General features: G+C 44.6%; 1 protein-coding gene across 1 annotated transcript in view; it reads left to right on the forward strand.

Annotated features, from left to right (window-relative positions):
- Positions 1-20,403, forward strand: part of Susd6 (sushi domain containing 6) — a 104,583-nt gene extending 84,180 nt beyond the window's left edge. The window contains exons 3-6 of the mRNA XM_048362615.1: positions 8,321-8,518; positions 9,534-9,672; positions 13,268-13,695; positions 16,402-20,403. Coding sequence (XP_048218572.1) covers positions 8,321-8,518; positions 9,534-9,672; positions 13,268-13,695; positions 16,402-16,427 — 791 coding nt within the window. The 3' untranslated portion in view covers positions 16,428-20,403. The remainder of the gene's footprint in view (positions 1-8,320; positions 8,519-9,533; positions 9,673-13,267; positions 13,696-16,401) is intronic.
- Positions 20,404-21,524: the final 1,121 nt, after the last annotated feature.

Consider the following 21,524-nt stretch of genomic DNA (forward strand, 5'->3'; position numbering starts at 1 on the left):
AGATTCTCAGTTCAAAATTACCTCCATATCTCTTCCCAATTGCAGTCTTGGTATCTGTGATCCTTAAATAGCACAGTTGTGTGTAGTACACAAAGATTAGTAAAGGAAACTAGCCATTTCCTTCCATCACTTTGGGAAAATGTAGCCCACTGAGATAGGAATAATATCTTCTGTGAAAGTAAACTCCCATCCATATTCTTCCCCAGACAGAAGTGATAGCAGCTTGCATCCATGTTCTCCACCCCCATGTTAGACTTTATAAGTTTGGGGGTGAGTTTTTCTAGTGGCTTGTAATCAGAGAGCTTTCCTGTAACAGGGAAAAGGGCAAACCAGAACTCAAAAGTATACTTGAGTATTTAGTACCTCAAGCCATTACTAAATTATTCAGAGCCTTAGTTTCTTCATCTGAACAAATTGTCAAACCACCTTCCTTGTAAGAGGAGAGAATTAAGTAGGATGACACTTTGAGGCACCAGTGTAGTACCTGTTGATTAGTGTTGATTCCCTTCTTCACTTTCACACTATTAACCAACAGAGATTTTAACATTTGCTTAAAATTCCAGTGTGTGCTTGCAAGCCTGCTTTGTATGTTTAGCATTGGACTTGGCATTAGAAGTTACTATTTGATGGTAAAGGGAAATGAAACCACAACCTGAACCTTTGTACCCAATAATCAGACCCTGTTTTAAACTCTAAACCCTTAGTTAATGATCACCAGCTAATAGTTACCCCTGAGGTTAGACAGTACCTGACTAGGCCCTCCTGGAAGGGCCAGCTTACTTCCTCCTGCAGGTGGGGGACTGCACCTGGGCAGCTTAAGAAGGTGCTATGGTGAAGAAAAGGATAATGGAAAAATTAACTTCCTCTGCTTTTTCTTAACCCACTCTACCATTCTCAAGGGAAAAAATGGTCATATTTGTTAACATACGAGAAATAGCTTAGCTCCTTTCTTTTGTCGCTACCTTGCCATTCTAGGAGTTGAAATAGAGGATAGCTGTAGGTTCAGCTTTATGGGTCACTGTACTGGAAAGTGGGTAGCTTTAGCATTAGATCTGGAGCAGCAGGATTGAGAGTAGCTTCTTTCCCTTCTTTTAGCATTCACAACAGTGAGGGAAGGGGCCTGCTGTAGCCTGGTAGGAAGGTAGAAGGTAATAGGTTATATGGGCCACATGGAAACCATTTGTCAGACAAGAGCAGCTTAGGCTTTACAGCTCAAAAGTGAAGTTTTGTTGCTTAGCTGGGGCAAGGAAGAGCAAAGAAAATGATTCCCCACAGTGCTCATCTCTACCTTGTTTTCTGCCTGCCCCTCTCTAAATATCCAGAAATTTCTGAAACTGTATTTTACCTTTGCTTTTAAGCGTTGGGCGTAGCTCTTACAAAAATTAGAAGAAAGGTCTAGTTTGTTGTGTGAAATCTCACAGCAGAATGTAAAAATGTATCAGTGCCTGTTATGAGCTGGCATCATGTAAGACATTTTCACTTAGGTAGTTTAATTACTTGGCTCAAGAGTCCCATAGCTGTTGAATAAGCTTCAGTGGAGACAGAGTAGTTGACAGGTCATAAAACTGGCCTCTGGATCAAATGCAAATTCATCTGTCAAATACCCAAAACTATATTCTAACCCCACATGGCTGGATGTTGTTAGGGTAGAGCATAGTTTCATAGTTAGATGCCAATTTAAAGAATTAAGAGGTAAACTCCAGAGAAAGAGCTACTTCATTGTTATGTAACTGGTCCCAAGTCAGAAAACGTGGCCCGTTGTTATTAAAAACAAGACAGAATTTGCAAGTGGCCAAAATATGGCAAGCACAATGTAGCTACTCTCTTAAGCATCCACTATCTGCTAGATTCTGTGTCAATCACAAGGAACACAAAACTGAGCCAAACAAGCCCCTGCCCAACAGAATGAATGGGCCTTTAGTGGAGAAATGGGGAAGAGGGCCACATGTTTGAAAGTAATTGCTAAAACAATATAATGGTACTCTATAGAGAAGAATGAGTATATGGGGACAAAGAAGAAGACTAATAAAGCCGCATTTAGCGTTTGACAGATCTAATATCAGGCACTTGTCCTGCATAATTGTGATTACTCTGTATTGCAATCATGTGAGATAGATACCTTTTGTATCCTCTTGTTTCAAACGAGGAAACTGAGAACTAGAAGATCTCCCTGAATCTGTGCAATGAGTAACTATGAGAGCAGCATGCAAAATGAGCACCCAATTCTGTACCCATGCCAGCAAGTTCTCTGATGTTCTATCTAGTGATGACTAGAATTCTAGGTGTCCTGGGGGTAGGTGGTCTTGGAAATTTGGTGTGGAGAATGGTGACTTTGTGTGTTTTCAGGTCAGAGATCCAGGCCAAGGAGGGAAACACACTTTTCTCTGATTGATGAAGGACTTTTGTGGCTGTATCCAAATGACAAGAGCTTCCATACAAACAAAGAAAATATTCTTCCCTCTTACTGGCTCTGAGACGATTGGCTGTGACTGGAGAGTAAAGAACCGTCTCTCAAAATAAGATGGACAGGCTCAAGGCCAGATCCTCCTGTCAGTTGCTGATTGCCCAAAACAAGGTTTAGACTGGGCTTCTCTTAAGAAAATGGGGTTGGAGGACTGAGAGGAACAAGAAGCATCCTAGGCCAGGATGATTTCTCCCTGTGTTCTCCCACTCCAGCACCAGTGCCATACCCTGAGAAAGACAAGCTACTGCTAACTGGCCCTCCACCCAGTGTGTGGGAAGTTCTCATGAGAAAAGGAATTCTAACTGGACAATGGGCTTCCTGTCTGACTGCTTGCAAATGACATGAGAAATCATCTGGATTCTCTCTCACTGCAGCCTGTTACAGACTTTTAAACATTTGAATTGGGGGTCAGGAAGGCAGAGAGAGCCATGCAAAAGCAGCCCTGGATGTCTCCTAAGTAATGGGACTTTTGTCTGTTTTCCTGCATGAGTAGAAGCCATTTCTAGCCCTCTATGTCATGTGCTCTGTTCAAAATTACATGTCTACAGGACTTTTAACAAGTGAACCTTGGAAAAGTATTGAGGCCAGTACCCAGACAGCGTGTGTGTGTGTGTATGTGTGTGTGTGTGTGTGTGTGTGTGTGTGTGTGTGTGTGAGAGAGAGAGAGATACACAGACACACATATAACTTTAAACTTGTCAGATGCTTAAAACAGTTCCTGCATATAGTAGTCAGTGAGCATGAGCTACTATCACCAAATTTCTAAGGTGGCCTTAGAAGAAACCTTTTTTTTTTTTTTAATAGTTATGAAAAAGGGCAAAGACTCTCTCTGGCTGCTTCCTGCTGGCAAGGGGCGTCGGCATTAGGGGTAAAAGGCAGAAACGTGGCCCCTCCTGGAGAAGGCGAGCAGCAGGGTCCCTTGGTGGTAGATGCCAGTCCTTGAATGAAGCCTGGAAGAAGTCTCATGAGGCAGGGGCTGGGCAAAAAAAAAAATTAAGGCAAAAGGAAGGGTTTAGGGCACAAAATTAAAACTTGGATGACTTGGACAGTTCTTATACTCAGGCATGGACATTAGATGGACAAGCTACTATCTCTTGATCCCCTGGCTCTGATTAATTTTGAAAGGGCGAGACAAAGTGACTCCATTTAGGATGTGACATAATTCTCCTCTTACTCCTCTCCATGATCCTGTTCCCTGAACTGGCTGAGTCCCAGGGGTCTAAGTGCTTGTTGCTGGGATGGCTTGCCCCCATTGGCATTCACAGGATTTGAACTCAGGGCCAGGGCACTGTCCCTGAACACTTCTGCTCGAGGCTAGTACTCTACCACTTGAGCTCCACTTCCAGCATTTGTCTGGTAAGAGATAAGTCTCTTCAGCCATGCTTCCAGCCTGGCTCTTCGCTGATTAATTGGGAGATGGAGTTTGAGAGAGATTTTCAGCCCTGGCCAGCTTCGAACTGCAATCCAAGGAGTCTTTGCCACAAAAGCCCTTTTTGATTTCCAATTAAAACAACAAGGAGACCAAGGGGACTAGAGCTTACCTGTACCTTGTCAAGAACTGACCAAATACTTGCCAAAATTCTGCAATGACAAAACTCAGTAGATGTGATGAGTTTTAGCACAGATATATAGTTAGATGAACATATTAACAAATGACATTTACACAGACATACACTGTGCACATAGGTTTTACAGCATGCAAAAATGAATTTCAACCGTAGACTCTTTTGGAATTCCAATAGTAAATGACTTTTTTTTCCCCCAATATTTTAAAACCACGTGGTCGGTTAGAAAAACAATTTTGCTAGCAAACAACAATTTTCAGATTATAAAATGGAGAAATCATATTTTGATAAACTCCAGTGGGATGCCATGTTGAGGGGGGTGGCAGGAGGACACAAACACACTAATAGAGAACACGTGGCATGGCATAATAGTGCCTGAGCTGATGCCTGTTAAACCCAATATCCACCACGTGGTCAATGCTAGAGAAAAGAACTTTTAGATATCTTTGCTGACAAAGCACATTGGTGGTCAAGCCTCAGTATCGGAGGTCTGTGAAAAGAGGCAGCTTTGTGAGCAAGGCATGTTATCAGGATGGTACAAATGTTTTTTTTTTTTTTGGCCAGTCCTGGGCTTGGACTCAGGGCCTGAGCACTGTCCCTGGCTTCTTTTTGCTCAAGGTTGGCACTCTGCCACTTGAGCCACAGTGCCACTTCTGGCCATTTTCTGTATATGTGGTGCTGGGGAATTGAACCCAGGGCCTCATGTATACGAGGCAAGTGCTCTTGCCACTAGGCCATATCCCCAGCCCTCAGAAGAAACCTTTTGATGACAATTAGCCAGCCATTTTCCCCGTCTTTGTATTTCTCTGGAATGCTCTGATTCTGGCTTGCTTGGGCTTTTTTCCAACTTGATTGAAGAGCATCACCTTCCCTTTGAAGACACATTTGTATGTGTGCCTTGGAGAAAATTACTCAACTCAATTGAGCCCGTGTCCGCATCTATAAAACGAGAGGGGTAGAGTACTTGCTTCATGTAGAGTGAACTCAAGAGAGTGCTTAGCACAGCTACAATACTCTCTTAGTTCCAGTAACTACTGTTTTCCTTATTAGGTTCAACAAACTCAGTTGTAAACAAGCCATTGCTCTTTGTATTCTCCTTGCTGTTTCTGTGTCTCTGCTTCTAACAAACCATTGAGGCTAAAAGTAAAAATTGGACTTTCATATACCAAGAAAGGATTTTTGAAAACAAGCATTTAGTCTTCCTAAACAGCCTTAAGAGGCCTCGGTTTCAAATACTTTCTTTCCACATCTACTCTTTTCCTCCTTTCTCCCTCCCTCCCTTGCCTCCCCCCTCCCTCCATCTCTCTCTCTCTCTCTCTCTCTCTCTCTCTCTCTCTCTCTCTCCCTCCCTGTCTCTCTCCCTCTCCCTCTCCCCCCTTTCCTTCCCTCCCTCCCTTACTCTTTCCCCTTTCTCTCCCCTTTCTCCTCTTCTCCTCTCTCCTCTTATCAGTGGTACTAGGGCCTGAATTCAGTCATCCTGCTTGCTAGGCAGGAGTTCTACTACTAATCCATGTTCTGGTTGTTTTTGAGATAGCATCTTGCTTTTTGCCCCAGTCTGCCCTTGGACCACAATCTCACTGTTTCAGCTTGCTGTTCTTGCTGGGATGATACCTGTATACCATCACGCCCAGTTTCTTTTTTTTTTTTTTTTAGCCAGTCCTGGGCCTTGAACTCAGGGCCTGAGCACTGTCCCTGGCTTCTTTTTGCTCAAGGCTAGCACTCTGCCACTTGAGCCACAGCGCCACTTCTGGCCGTTTTCTGTATATGTGGTGCTGGGGAATCGAACCCAGGGCCTCATGTATACAAGGCAAGCACTCTTGCCACTAGGCCATATCCCCAGCCCCATGCCCAGTTTCTTCTGTTGCCATAGTCTTGGACATTTTTTTTTTTTTTTTGCTCTGGCTGGCTTAGAACAGCAATTCTGTCTCTATCTTTCAAATAGCTGCTAGTAATATAGGTGTGAGCCATCAGCCCCTGGGTTTTGTTTGTTTTAACAGGATCTCGCTAAGTAGTCCAGTTTGTCTTAGAACTCATGATGTCCCTTCAGTTTCCTGAGTGCTGGGATTATAGGAATGTGTTTTCACACTCAGTCTATGTCTACTCTTTAATCCCAATTAAATGACAGATTTTTTTTTTTGCTAGTCCTGGGCTTGAGCTCAGGACATGGGCACTATCCCTGAGCTGCTTTTGCTCAAGGCTAGCACTCTACCACAGCACCACTTCTGGCTTTTCTTGTTTATGTGGTACTGAGTAATTGAACCCAGGGCCTCATGCATGCTAGGCAAGCACTCTACCACTCAGCCACATTCTCAGCCCTCATGACAGATTTTTATGACATCATGGCTAAATAGTGTTGTGTTGTGTTTATGTACTACATTTTCTTCATCAGTTGATAGACATTTAAGTTAATTCCATTTCTTCACAACTATATATAGTGCTGCAATAAACATGGGAGTCCAGATGTCTGTTCAGCATACCAACTTAATTTTCATGTAGATATGTATCCATAGCGAGTGCTAAATCATATTGTAGTTCTATTTTAAATTTTTTTTTAGGAATCTCCATACTGTTTTCCATAATTTTACTGATATTTCAGGCTTGGGTGGATTTGTCATGATATAAGCCTTTATTAGGTTAAATATATTAACTTTACCCTTTTTTTTTCTTTTTGTCCGTCATGGGCTTGAACTCTGGGCCGGAGAGCTGTCTCTGAGCTCTTCAGCTCAAGGCTAGCACTCTACCACTTGAACCACAGCACCACTTCTGGTTTTCTGGTGGTTCATTAAAGATGAGAGTCTCACGGACTTTCCTTTCTGGCTTGGCTTTGAACCGCCATACTCAGATCTCAGCCTCCTGAATAGCTAAGACTACAGGTGTGAGCCACCATGCTGCTAACTTTACCTTTTTAATCTGCCTATTAGAAAACTTAAAATTACCTCTGGCTACATTATTTTCTATGACAATACTGTGCTAGTATATTTCTTCCACCTTCGCCTCTTAATTTTTGCCCATTTCTGAAACTTATTTGCCCTAGGCTCTTCTCTGCCCAGAACATCTTGGCTCAATAAAAAGTTCACATTTGAGCCACTTGCATTGTATCACTACTTTATATTAAAAGTTGGCTGTGTACCTGTTCTCTGCAGGTTGTAAACTCTTGGCATGGTTCTATCCCATTTACGTCCATAGCCCTCCTGGAGAGCCATGCGTAGAGATTGTTTGCTGGAGTTAGGACCTAGGAGCACATGTGCAGAACCACCTCTACTATGCTTAGGATCCGTGACAACAATGGAGCTAGGGCTTGTCTCTTTCTAAAGAGTTCCCAGGAAAGCTTTCCCCTGGCTATCCTTCCTTTCAACACATTGAACACCTCTTTTTCTCTCTACTCCCTTGTGTCCCAAATACTAACATACCAAAGAGGAGGAATAAGAACCATCTGATTTGTTTGCAAAGACAGATCATACAGGAAGTGACAGTGTATTTAAAATTAGATATACTGCCGGATAAAAGATGTAGGGTTTACTGGGGGATAGAAACAAACACTGTCAGAGGATATAAGGTTCATGGAGGGCTGGGGATATGGCCTAGTGGCAAAAGTGCTTGCCTTGTATACATGAAGCCCTGGATTCAATTCCCCAGTACCACATATGCTGAAAACGGCCAGAAGCGGTGCTGTAGCTCAAGTGGCAGAGTGCTAGCCTTGAGCAAAAAGAAGCCAGGGACAGTGCTCAGCCCCTGAGTCTAAGCCCCAGGACTGGCAAAAAAACAAACAAACCAAAAAAACAACCCACTCATCATAAGGTTCATGGAACTTGGGAAACTCCCAGAAAAAAATATCAGAAAAAATATCAGAAAGCTCCACTGAGATGAAATGTGCATATTTATTATACCATGGAGTCTTTTCTGTCCTTGATATCAGAAACAAGCTAACACAAGTGGTGCTGTGGCTCAAGTGGTAGAGTGCTAGTCTTGAGCAAAACAAAGCTCAGAGGCAGTGCCCAGGCCCTGAGTTCAAGCCCCAGGACTGGCAAAAAAACCCCACAAGACTCCATGTCAGGATTTTGTCAGAGTCTGTTGTTGGGTTGTGGATTCTTCAGACAGTTGTGTTCTTCAGACATGGTGGGGAGAGAAAAGGGAAGTATTGTAAGTGGCAAGACTTCCCTGCTGCCAGCTGACTTCTCTCTCTGCCTTTGACAATCAGAATCCATTGCCTCACATGCTTCTTCAGAGGTGTGTCACTGAGAGAAGACCCCAGTTGAAAGCCTCACATAGTACTACGATTCTGTGTTTGCAGTGTGCCCCTTGCCTCCAGAGCCAGAGAATGGTGGCTACATCTGTCACCCTCGACCCTGCAGAGATCCCCTGACAGCGGGCAGTGTCATTGAATACCGATGTGCAGAAGGCTACATGTTGAAGGGAGACTACAAATACTTGACCTGTAAGAATGGCGAGTGGAAGCCAGCAATGGAGATTAGCTGCCACCTCAATGAGGGTGAGTCTTCATGTGAGAAGGTGGGGTGGGTTTGCTGTCTGGGTTCTGCTTTCTTCCAACTCCCATGGAGTAGTGCATGTTTCCTCCAGAGTGCCCTTGGCTGCGCTGCACCCCTGTAGCCCCAATTGTTGCCTCAGTCCTTTGGGATTTCATGTCTTTGTGAAAGACATTGGAGTTGCTGATGCATGTCACATTGCATTCCACTGAGCCTCTGAAGTGCTCTGTTTTTACTGAGGCATCTGCCCTGCTATATAAAGTTCCTTTGATGTTCAGGAACTCTTGCTTTTGTAGCCAAGTACTGGTGACTTTGGCAACATTCTACTAAGCACAATGCTATCACCTGCTCTAGGGTCTCTCATTTCATTTTCCCTTGAATGGAAAGGGACTGTTTTGTTATGGAGCAACAGTCCAGCTGGACAGAAGCCCCTCTCCCATCTTGTCTTTCATGACAAGAAAAGCTAGCTGCTTGAGAGGAAGTGTATGTCATATGGTCATCTTTGGGTTCCATATTTGGGCTTCTATACCTAAGCATGTTTAACTCAGGACACATCAGAAGAAGGTGGAAGATACTCTTGAGACTTACAACAAAGGCTAAGGATAAAGATGGACTTATTACATAGTTATCTTGTCACATGGGGGAAAGCATGATGGAACACGGATGGTAGGATGGCACACCCTGTTTATGGTTGACATTCACCAGGATGCTATTGAGAGTGGGACCAGAGTGGTTTATAAAGGCCCCAGGGTTAAGTGAGTTTAGTTATCAAATGGACCTCAATAGCTGAAAGTGGCGGGGTCGGGGGGATGGGGGAGTGGTCCTTATTCAGGAAACAGGAAAGGAAATTTTACAGAAGCAGCATGTGTACATGGCTGCTTCATGCTGTCTTCCTGAAAAGTCTGGGCTATGAGGGTCTCTGTATAGCACTGTGCATGGGACACTTGAGTACATCAGTTCTGGGGCCCATTTTTGTGTGTCTGGATAAAAACTGTTTCTGCAATGACTTGTTTTCCATAGAAAAAGAAACCCACACGTCACTTGGGGTCCCTGCACTTTCCATAGTGGCTTCTACTGCCAGCTCCGTGGCACTCATTCTCCTCCTTGTGGTGCTGTTTGTGCTGCTGCAGCCAAAGCTGAAGTCTTTCCATCATAGCAGGTAAACCCAGTGCTGCTTTGGGGTAGGAAGCAAGCATCCCTGTGGATCCAGTCTTGGACTGACTGCAGGAGGCTGGTGGTGTACCAGCCTCTGCTGGTTTGTGTGTCCTGAAGTAATGGAAGAAGAAGGCTCTGTCGTGTGTTAAACTCCTGTCACTGTGCTTGTTGTTCCACATACATCATCTAAATCTTCACAGGAACATTATAGACAGAACACCGAGACTGGGGAAGACTGAGTCATTCATTCAGGGTCATATCTCAGGGCAATAGAGCTGAGTTGTGAACCTAAATCTTCTCAACTCCAAAGCAATGTCATTTTCTCTTTATCAGTGGTACTCATGGTATTGTACCAGTAGCATCAGCATCAGCATTACCAGGAACTTGTTAGGAATGTGAACGTGTAGGCCCAGACCTCCGGGGATGGGATTTACAGCCCTCCAGGTAATGCTGACACATGTCCATATTTTTGAGCTACTGCCCTATCTATATTCCTGGTTCTAATCCTTGCTGTATATGAGCCTCTCTGAGAAACATTCTGATTTATTTGGTTTTGATAAGACTCTTAGCCTTTCATAGAAAGCTTCTTAGGTAGTTTTAATCTCCTACACTATAGGAGAAATGAAGGGAGTAAGGTTTTTGTTTTTTGTTTTGCCTGCTTATCAGTCTCCTTTTCCCCAATATACTGCATTATCTATGAATCACCCCAGTCTAGGGAAGGGCAAGTAGTGTTGGGGCCCTGGTGGAGTGGCCCTGAGCACGTCTCTGCTAGTGGATTTCTCTCCCACATCACCTTGGCTTCTGCAGTTGTTTGGGCTTTCTATCCTTCACTGCCTTTGAGGAGTACATCTTTTATATTCAGTCTTAGGTCTACATCAGTCACTGTTGTGGTCCATAGATGAAGAGGCTCTAAAGTAAAAAACTATGTTCAGTAAAATGCTCCCAGTTTGGAACTTACAAAGACTAGTCTAAATTTAGTTTTTTGTACAGTGTGTGGTTTTTCTTCCTTTTATTTTGTTTGGAGGGATACTGTAGCTGTCATTTTTAAAGACTATTAATAAAAGAAAAAGAATTTGAAAGACGCTGTTTTCTTGAAAAAATATCAGCTGTTTCCACATGAAGTTAAACCTATATAATCTGCATTTCATTTATGTTAGGGAGTTTTATTTCCTCTGTAGTTAGCCAATACTTCTGTTAAAAGTAAACAGTTGGGGCTGGGAATGTGGCTTAGCAGTAGAGTACTTCCCTAGCATGCACGAAGCCCTAGGTTCTATTCCTCAGTACCACATAAATAGAAAAAGCCAGAAGTGAGGCTGGGAAAATGGCCTAGTGGCTAGAGTGCTTCCCCATGTATACATAAAGCCCTGGGTTCAATTCCTCAGCCCCACATATATAGAAAAAGCCAGAAGTGGTTCTGTGGCTCAAGTGGCAGAGTGAGAGTGCTACCCTTGAGCAAAAAGAAGCCAGGGACAGTGCTCAGTCCCTGAGTCCAAGCCCCAGGACTGGCAATAAAGAAAAAGCCAGAAGTGGCACTGTGGCTCAAGAGGTAGAGTGCTAGCCTTGAACAAAAAGAAACCAGAGACAGTGCTGAGGCCCTGAGTCCAAGCCCCAGGACTGGCGCAAAAAAAAAAAAAAAAAAAAGTAACCAGTTGATTTTTTTGCCTGAGTAGAAGAGAGGTTTTGTTTTTATTATAGACCCTCATCTAAATTTTCATTTCATACCATGTACACGTGTTCCTTTTTAATTAGTAACAATAACTTACTTTGAATAACATAAGGTAGATACATGCTAGGTATACCTGTGTTTGCTGTGCTACATTGCTATCAGAGTTTCCCTCCTTCCAAAACCTGAGCACTTTTCAGGGTGCCACTTCTCAGTGTGTTTGTTATTTGAACTAGGTAGCACAAGTGTATCTGCAAGTAAAGGTAAGGAGATCAAGAACTTCAATGCGTAGTTAAGCCAAGATAGTATGGGCTGGCAGCAGCCAGCTGTCTCCTAATGTGAGGAGCTGAAAAGACACAGCCTCACCTGAGTAGTAATAGACTAGAATCCATCCCTGGGACAGTGCCCGGGCCCTGACTTCAAGCCTTGGGACTGACACACACAAAAAAAGTGATACCTATCTGGGCATTGTGACACATGGTTGTAATCCCATCATTCAGTAGAGTAAGGTGGAGGACTGTAGTTCAAAGCCAACCTAGACTATATATCAAGACTTTGTCTCAAGACAAAAGAATGCTCCCCAGACAAGGTATCTCACATGAAATTGAATTAGATAAGCTGGAGAGACGTGCTTATCTACACACACACACACATTTACTGTGTATCTGATTCATATATAGATCAGAACGATCAGCACTACTAAATTACATTGTTGGTGAAGTCATGTTTAGTAAAACTGTTAAAAGCAAAGGAATGACTGGGCATTGTAATCTCAGCTAGTTGGGAGGCAGTCATCAGGAGGATTGAGGTTAGAGGCCAGCCCTGGCAAAAAGTTATTTAGCAGCACTTATCTCCAAAAATAAGTTGGATATAGTAGTACATTCCTATAATCCTCGCTATGATAAATTGTGGGCATGAGGATCACAGTCTAAGGCCTGCCAGGGCACAAAGCACAAGACCCTATCTGAAAAATATGAAAAATAACTAAAAATGAAAGAACTAATAAGGGCATGGGTCCTAGTAATAGAGTCCCGGCCTCGCAAGTATCAGGCCCTGGGTTCATATATCATGGTACCAAAAAGAAAACAAACAAACAGAAAAACCAAGCAATTTCCATGCATGATAAGGAAGGAGGAGTGACTGAGACAGGCACTGGGGGCATCTGGGCAGTGGGCAATGCCTCACCTCAGTAGAGTTGTCTGTCAGTGTTACCTTTGAAACAAACCAGCGAGCAGTCCCATGGATTCTTTCCTGTATTCATGTTATAATTGATAATTTTTTAATTTTATTAAAAAGGCAAAAGAAGCTTAGAAGTGTGAAAGTCATCTGATTTCCGGCCCAGTATCCCATTTGAAGACCATAGTGCTTTTCTCTTTTGCCCTGTCCTTCTTCCCCAATTTCCTCCGCTCACTCTCTCCATGTCTTCTTGTCCATCTCTTTGAAAGTTTTATGGAGGGAGATATAATTCATATACCATAGAGTGCACCCATTTGAAGTGCACAGTAAATGGTTTTTTGGATAGACATGGTGTGTGCTAGGTGTGTACTCTCTTCTTACCTCAGCCATGCTGAATGAACGGCTCTGTTTGTAGGTTGCTAGGACCTTAGCATTTGCACAGAACACAAGGCCAGGTGCCTGTGGTCCTCACAAGTTAAGAACACCAGTCTCTGGAAATGGTTGGAACTGGATTTAAACCCCAAGCCCATGCCTTACTAGTTCTATGACTGTGGCCACCTTACTTAACCTCTCTGCATTTTTTGTTCAATCTCTATGTGAAAGGGCTCAGATGGGCATCTAGTATGATAAATATTTAAAACAGTGCTGTGCCTGACATATTGTAAGTATTCAAAATATGAGAGCTTTTGATGGCATTGATGGTGTTTACTTATCTGTGTGTTTTTATTCTGATTTTTTGTCTTTTCCTCCTCTGATCCAGGCGTGACCAGGGGGTGTCTGGGGATCAGGTCTCCATCATGGTAGATGGTGTTCAGGTGGCATTACCTTCATATGAAGAGGCTGTGTATGGCAGTTCTGGTCACTGCATGCCACCTGCTGACCCCAGAGTGCAGATCGTGCTGTCAGAAGGATCTGGGCCCAGTGGGAGGAACTTGCCAAGAGACCAGCAGCTGCAAGTCCAAGGAGCAAGTTCCTCTGCCAGTATGGAGGATGAGGCCCCTGGCCAGTCAGGACTGTGTGAAGCCTGGGGCTCCCGGGGCTCAGAAACTGTGATGGTGCATCAGGCAACCACCTCTTCCTGGGTGGCCGGATCAGGGAGCAGCCGACTGGCACACAAAGACACTGCAGACTCAGAGAACAGTGACATACAAAGCCTTTTATCCCTCACGTCAGAGGAGTACACAGATGGTAGGTGGTCTGTTTTCAGTCCTTGCTGGGAATGAGAAAAGACTATAAAGTTCTCTAATAATTGACATGTGTTTAACAAAAATATGGTAGTGCCCATACTACTAGCATATAAAATAGGATTTCATCCTCGGTGTCAACTAGGGACACTTTTTTTATTGTCATCTATGAATTTTGAGTTTGGAGACTCTGAAACTGTTTCTGGTCATATAACTGCACTAAACCAAAAGGTAGACAGCCGGGAAAGGATAGAGTTGGACCTGTCCAATTGCTACAATTTTTATGTTCCTGAAAAGTCAGGAATGACAGGAGACGAAGGGTCATGTTACAGAGAGAACAGGAGCCTGTCTGTCTTCCAGAGTAGATAGCTGCTTTCTTCTAAACAAGAGTACACCAGGTACTCTGCTTGTTAGTTTATTTATTTTATTTTTCCAGACTTGGGGCTTGAACTCAGTGCCTGGGCACTGTCCCTTAGCTTCTTTTACTCAAGGCTAGTACTCTACTACTTGAGCCACAGCGCCACTTCTGGCTTTTTCTGTTTATATGGTACTGAGGAATCGAACCCAGGCCTTCATGCATTGCTTGGCAAGCACTCAACCACTAAGCCACATTCCCAGCCCTTGTTAGTTTTTTTATTCTCAGTTAACCTCACAATGATTCTGAGTGTAGATAATAAGTACCTATTGTCCCCATCTGTCCCCATTTTACAGATGGGTGAACTGAGGCCTAATGAGGACAGACTGGGATTTGAAATCACATGGTTCTGGCTCCAAAACCTGCATTTTGGCCCTGTACTACCATGGTACCTCTAGGTAGCACCATCTCCTTTGTAGCAAACAAGCCATAGAATGAATTTACTGCCTCCTGACAGTCTCTCTGCTGGAGCCTAGAGTTTAACCTCAGGCTTCAGTCTGTCACGTTAAAAAATATTTTGAGTCTGGCATCAGTGGCTCATGACTATAATCCTAGCTACTCAGAAGACCAAGAGCTAAGGATCATGGTTTGAAGCCAGCCTGGGAAGGAACATCTGTGAGATTCCTATCTCCAATAAACTACTCAGAAAAAGCTGGAAGTGGCTTTGTGGCTCAGGTGGTAGAGTGCTAGTTTTGAGCAAGAGAAACTCAGGGACAGAGCCCAGGCCTAGAGTTCAGGCCCCAGGACTGGAAAGAAAAAAAACATCTTGAGCCAGACACTGGTGGCTCGTGCCTATAATCCTAGCTATTCAAGGAGGATGAGATCTGAGGATTATAGTTTGAAGCCAGTTGGGGCTAGAAAGCCCATGAGACTCTAATCTCTAGTTAACTAAAAAAAAAAAAAAAAAAAAAAAAAAAAAACAAGTGGAGCTTTGGCTCAAATAGTATAGTGTTAGCTTTGAGCTAAAAAGCTCAGGGACAATGCCAGGACTTAAGTTCAAGCCCCAGTAGTGCCAAGAAAAAAAAATGTAGTTGAGGATGCAGACTAAATCTAAAAGCTCCCTCTAGACAGTGGCTCTTTCTGTGCTCATCAGACCCTCCTAAAAGCCCTAGAGGAAACTGTGCCTCCTGAGTGGAGTACATGTCAACAAGCTGGAAATTCTTATATGTAGGTCATGTTTATGGTTTTCAGATAGTTAACAGCTTTCTTTTCTTTCCTTTTTTTTCGGGAGGTTGGGGGGAATGTCAAAGACAAAGACATGGAAAAGGATCATTAAATAGTTGATCCAGGTTTGAATGGGAGAAGCCAGTGACTTTCCTGGAGAGATCAGCCACATATATTTTGAGATGTATCTAAGGACAGCACGTGGCAGCTCTTGTCTCCCAAAGGATCCAATGAGGTGCCCTGCTCCTCCTCCTCCAACTCATTGCCTTATTTTGTTAAAACTTTTTTTTTTGAGACAAAGTCTCATTTTATAGTCCAGGCTGGGCTCATAATCTCCCTGCCTTAGGCTTCTGTGTACTACGATGCCCATGTGTCACAATACCCAGCTTGAACAAGCATTTTTGAGAGTCCTGAGGAACAGGAAACACTCTCTGCTACAAGGAAAATCAGTTAATTTGGGGCGTGTATGTAGGATTAGCAGGAATGGTGTCGCATATCTGCAATCCCAGCCTTTAGGAGGCTCAGGCAGGATCACCAAGTTTTAAGCCAGCCTGGGCTACATAGTGAAGTTGTGTCTCCATAATAATACTAGTAATAATAATGATTATCATTGTCATCCTCATCATCAAGGAGGGGAATCACATCATAATGAGGGATTCAGAAAACAAGACACATAGGTTAGTAGGTTAGTGAGTTCACAACAGACCATGCCTGAGCTAGGTGCTTGAAGCACAGCAAATACTACCAATTAACACAAGACTGAAACCCAGAGAGGGAATGTGATTTGTCCAGGGTCACAAAGCTGGTAACTAGCTCTAAGGAGGAGGAAGAACTTAAACAGGATTTTTTTTTGTATCCTGGTGGAGATTGAGAGGCTAGGAGAGAAGTAGAAATGACTGGATCAGCAAAGAGGAGTATTTATGTTCATGGAACCAAAAGGGGTTTGGATACCAGACTGACTGTTGAGGTTTTATCACAGAGGCAGTAGGAAAGATTAGCCACAAAGGCCTGAAAAAGAGATGGGGAATTGACTAGCTAGAAGTGTATGATTAGGACATTTTATTTGTTTACAGAAACTGTGGGAAGAAACCCCTTTGAGTAACCTTGTGATTTTCTCCTGTCTTCCTGCAGATATTCCACTATTGAAAGAAGCATGAGGGCTATTGCTGGCCTCTCTCCTATCTGTGAGGATCCTCTCTGCCCTTCTTCCTTCTCCCTGTGGGTTGGAGCACTTTCTCCACTCCAGTCACCCCACCAGGATACCTGAGCTGCCATCTGTATCTGTCTCTGAGGGCCTGCAGGCCACCTTGCTGGAAACTCAAGGAAAATTCTTGCTATCTGCCTGCTAGACAGCTGGAGAAGCTGGGTCTTTGCCTGGCCCAGCCTTCCCATCTGTTGGGGACATATTTGAATGTGCTGGATCGAACTTTCCCTTCCCCTGAGCCTTTGGGTCCCTTCCAGCTGGCTCTCTCTGGCGGCAGCCCCCATAGCTGTGTGGGCCTGAGCGCTGCTGTGTTTACTTGTGCCTTTCCCCACCCTGGTCAGTTTCTCTGTCATGCAGGCATGTTGCTGTCCACAGGCCTTAGTGGCTACTGGCCACCTGCATACAGGTTGGACCTGGGGCTGGCATTGCTGCCCCTTGCAGAAGCAGATCCAAGAATGACTCTCACTGGGGCAGGAGTGTGGCTCCCTGGGCTTTCCCTGTGTTGACTCTGGTTAGGATATTTGACTAAGAATAGTGGATTTGAAAAATTATGCCAAAGCCATCCCAGCACCCAGCTATCCAGCTCAGGTGCAGTCTCCTGGCCCAATTTATGTTAAAGAGTTTCCAAGAAGCATCCAGAAGCTCTCAAGGGAGGGAAAGAAGATGTCTGATATCTGTCTTCCTAATATGCAAGTCCTTACTTCCTGCTTCTAGCATTGGCTGCCTTGGCCTCAGTTTTTTTTTTTGTTTTTTGTTGCTGTTGTTGTTGTTGTTGTTGTTCCCTGGGTAAAGGGAAGTTGCTTGAGGCCCCCTGGGCTTCATCCTAGATAGCTCTGGCTTTGCTGCCCACAGGGCCCGGAGATTTGCTAAAAAGCCATCAAATGTTCATCTGGGCTTTGGCAGTCTAGGCAGGCTGTCCATTTCTGGGTTTGTGGTGATGGAGGGGAGGCTGAGAGGCACAGACTAAGTCCCTGGGTGGCTGCAGGCAGCTCCAAGCCCGGTCCTGAGGATCCTCCTCACCACGGTCACGTGCCTTAGTAACTGTGCCCAGGAGGTGGCCTGCTGCATCAATGCTTTTCCCCACTTCTGACCTTCCCTATGCCTCTCTGCATGTTGTTGCTGACAGGCCACTCCTTGTCTTCCTTGAACCCTGAGAGATAGGCTGAGAAGCAGTCTCCCAGCCCCCTAGCCTTTACAGCTGAGATGGGCTGATGGTGCCCAGCAGCCTGGTTCTCAAAGCTCCTTCAGGATGAAGCTTGGAGTATAGGCCCCGGGAGGGGGAGCCCTGGTGATGAGGGATGCCTCAGTCACTGTGATGGGCCTCTTATGGCCTCACATTGAATGCTAAACTGGTTAGACAGCTGAGCTTTGCCAGGCTACTCCCATCTCCAGAAGACAGATGTGGCATTAAGGAATGTTTGCTTTTGCTTTTTTTGTCCCTGAGCTCCAGGGCTGGGAAACTTCGAAGTTGACCCTGTTCTGCACTTCTCCCGCAAGTCTCTCTGGGACAGCAAAAATAAAAGCCCAGTTTATTTTTAGTACCTGACCTAAGAGAGTTAGCTCCAGGTGTAAGTGGCCTCCAAGATAGGAGAATTGCTCCCTCCCAGCCCGCCACCTTCTACCCTCACAACGCACTTTACTTCCTGGTCATCCTGGCCTCCTGCTGCCCTTGTCTTCTTTCCTCTCAGGGTAAGGGCAGAGCCTGCTGTGCCTGCTGGCCACTTCCACATGTTCCCCATCCAGGAGTCCTGTCTGCTGTGCCCAGAGTCCAGGCTAGCATGGTTGGCTTGGAAAAGGGCTAGGAAAGGAGCTGAGCTCAAAGGCTGAAGCCTGGAGAGAGGTGAGACTCAACCTGTTAGTGGGAGCTGGCATAGGCCCATCTGGGAGAGTTCCAAGGACCCAGCTGTCTTACCATACATGGCTCTCTTTCACCTTCATGGCACCCTTCCTCTTCCTCCTAGAAGGGAGCGGGGAAAATTGGAGAGCTGAGCCTTCCACGTTCGTTCTCCTATCTTCCAAAACCTGGTTTCTATTATAGAACAGTTTTAAAATTCAAAATCCTACCTACCCTTTTCTATCTCTACCCTGGGTGTTACCCCCTAAGAGATTGCACTTTGTTTCGGGTTTATTCAACCACATAGGCTTGGCCTTTGATACAATGAACCTCCTTCCTTCTCCTGGTGCCTCCTTCCATCTCACCATCCATTAACCTGCTCTGGGGATTACAAACACTGGTTTGTGTACCTGCTAAGGATAGTTCAAGAAGGTGGAACAAATGAGCTCCATGTTTGTCTCCTCCGTTAACTAGTGCAGGCACCACAGCTCACAAGATTGCAGTTGTTTCTCTTCTCCTTGCCCCAAACAGTTGTTTTGTTTTGTTTTTTTAAACCACCACCCATGTGCTGCTGTTTCTGGGGCTTTGGGGTTTCATCCCTGGCAGGATGCCAGGGGACTGACTCCACAATGCCTTGGGGTGGAACCTGGCTATCTGGCAGGACCAGTAGCAGGTTGCAGGCTGTTGGGAAGGAGCCTGCAGTAAGTAAGAGGGAAGAAACCAGCCACAGCCCCGCTTTCCTGGTCTTACCTCTAGGAGAATCCCACACAAGACTTGTCCAAGAGATGGTCAGCACCAAAGGACTTTTATCAAGGTTGTTTTGAGTGTTTTGGTTGTTTTGTTTTTTTGTTTTAGCACATTTCAGCTGATTCAATGCAAGTTTTGTATCTTGGTGACTTAAAGTCACACTCTTAATCAACTTTCAAGGGCCAGAATATGGTGAAAATCACTTACAATTTCCGTCCCTCCCATGCCTTAGTTTATTAGCAAATAGTCATGTGTGTGTTGTGTTCCTGTTTCACTGGATCTAAACTGTGAAATGGGCTGAATCTTGGCCACTTTGTTTTGTTTTATAAGGCATTTCAATGTACACTCATTCTACAAGCACTCCATTTGGAAGAAGAAAAAACACCTTAATACTGTCTTCCTCATTCATCTTGCCCTCCTGCTCCCACCCCCAGCTTTAAATTTCTGTGGCAAAGTGGATGGCAAGACAGACAAAGGTATACTTTTCCTGCTTTATGAATGAGGACTAGGGATAGATGGCACTCAGCCTTTTTCCTCCTAATCCTATTGAAGCTCAAACACTGGCTTCCTGCCTAACAGTGTCACCTCCATTTTGGAGAACATCCTTGCATAGAGAATGGAACTTACTGCAGACATTTTGAGGTTCCCCCCCCAACTCTCCCCCTTAAAGAGCAAAGGGGCTAGAAGAAAGTGGCATATACAGTCTTTGAGGCTTCTTTCCAGTTGTGTTTGCCAAGGGCAGCAAAGACACTGCTGTTTTCCTGGGGCCTGCCGAGTCTCCTGCAGAGCTTGGAGAATATTTTTCTTGTCAGATACTTGGCTTGAGTGGTATGATTGCTGGTTACCTGGAGGGGGAAAGGTGGCAAGCTCAGCTTTACTAGGAAGTAGCTCTTAGTTTCCAGTTCAAAACAGTAGAATTTTGAACGAAGGCCCCAATGGTGAGCCCTCTACCAAGCTGCAGAGCTAGCCAGAAGGGATGCCAGGGCAAAGCTCTTGGATTGTTGTGTAGGAAGGGGAGATGGTCATGTGGTAGCACCCACATCTGCCCTGGCTTCCAAAGGTTGTTGCACCACTGTGGGATTCTTTGCAGAATGGTACTTGTATAATGGATTTAAAACAACACATGCAGAAATGACTGCACAGGATGTCACTCGATCAGTTTGGGTCTGCTTTATTTTATTTTATATATATATATATTTTTTGGTATCCTGTACATTGCAGTGGGTGTGAAGATAGTATTTTAATATTTGTACAAAGTTTAATTTAATTTTAATTGTTCTATGTATATAACTGCATTTCTAAATAATAATAATAAAAAATTCTTATGAAGCCATCTGTCAAAAATATGATCCTTTCAGAATGTTTCTGTAGAAACTCTAGGTTGAAGAGTGAGTATAGTCAAAAGCTTATGAAGAGCTGGGGATATGGCCTAGTGGCAAGAGCTCTTGCCTCATATACATGATGCCCTGGGTTCAATTCCCCAGCACCACATATATAGAAAATGGCCAGAAGTGGTGCTGTGGCTTAAGTGGCAGAGTGCTAGCCTTGAGCAAAAAGAAGCCAGGGACAGTGCTCAGACCCTGAGTCCAAGGCCCAGGACTGGTGGGGAAAAATAAAAACAACTTATGAAGTGATGAGGCATTAACTGTGGGTGGGGGAGGCTGCCTGGCAGATGGAGGAGTCGGCCAGGAGGTGGTGGTTCATGGCACAGAAACAGTGACCACCAACATCAGTAGAAATCTGCCTCTTGTTCTAGTGATCTTGGAGTAACCACTGTACTCAGTCTGAGACTCTGCAGTAACCTGGACATTATGCTTTGGGACTACATGAAATAACACATTGGCTAGGAGGTCAGACAGTCACAATGTGTGATGATAAGAGGAAGAGAACACCCCTGGCTGAAATGGCATCTGAGTGGAGAGGCAAAAGGCCAGTACAAAGAGTCTAAGTGGCATTGCTACCTGTGTGCAGGAGCAGGTGGAGCAGAGTACAAATGCAATGGAAGCAGGAGCCTGGTGTGTTTAGCTGCTCCACAGCATTAAGGGGAGAGTGACTCAGAAAGAAATGAGGGCCAGAGAGAGGATGGAGAGTGAGGAGTCTCAGCAGCCTGGCAGGGAGATTTGCACTGTACCCTAAGGGCAGTAGGAAGCACCTTAGTGCTTTGTAACAGAGTGGTTTACTAAGGCCTGTAAGGGAGGTGGGGGAAGCATCAGCTTGTGAAGAATGGATTCAAGGGGATAGAATATATTGTAAGGGAGGGACCCATGTGAAAAGTTGTTGGCCTTGTTTAAGACTATGACAGTTTTCACTGGGTGAAAGCAGGATGGAGAGAAGTTGGTAAGTTGGAGAGATATTTATTAAGATGGAATCAAGGGCTTGGAATGTGGCTTAGCAGTAGAGTGCTTTCCTAGCATGCATGAAGCCCTGAGTTAGATTCTTCTGCACCACATAAACAGAAATAGCCGGAAG

Source organism: Perognathus longimembris, chromosome 14 (genome assembly GCF_023159225.1).
Source record: "Perognathus longimembris pacificus isolate PPM17 chromosome 14, ASM2315922v1, whole genome shotgun sequence".
Lineage (NCBI taxonomy): Eukaryota > Metazoa > Chordata > Mammalia > Rodentia > Heteromyidae > Perognathus > Perognathus longimembris.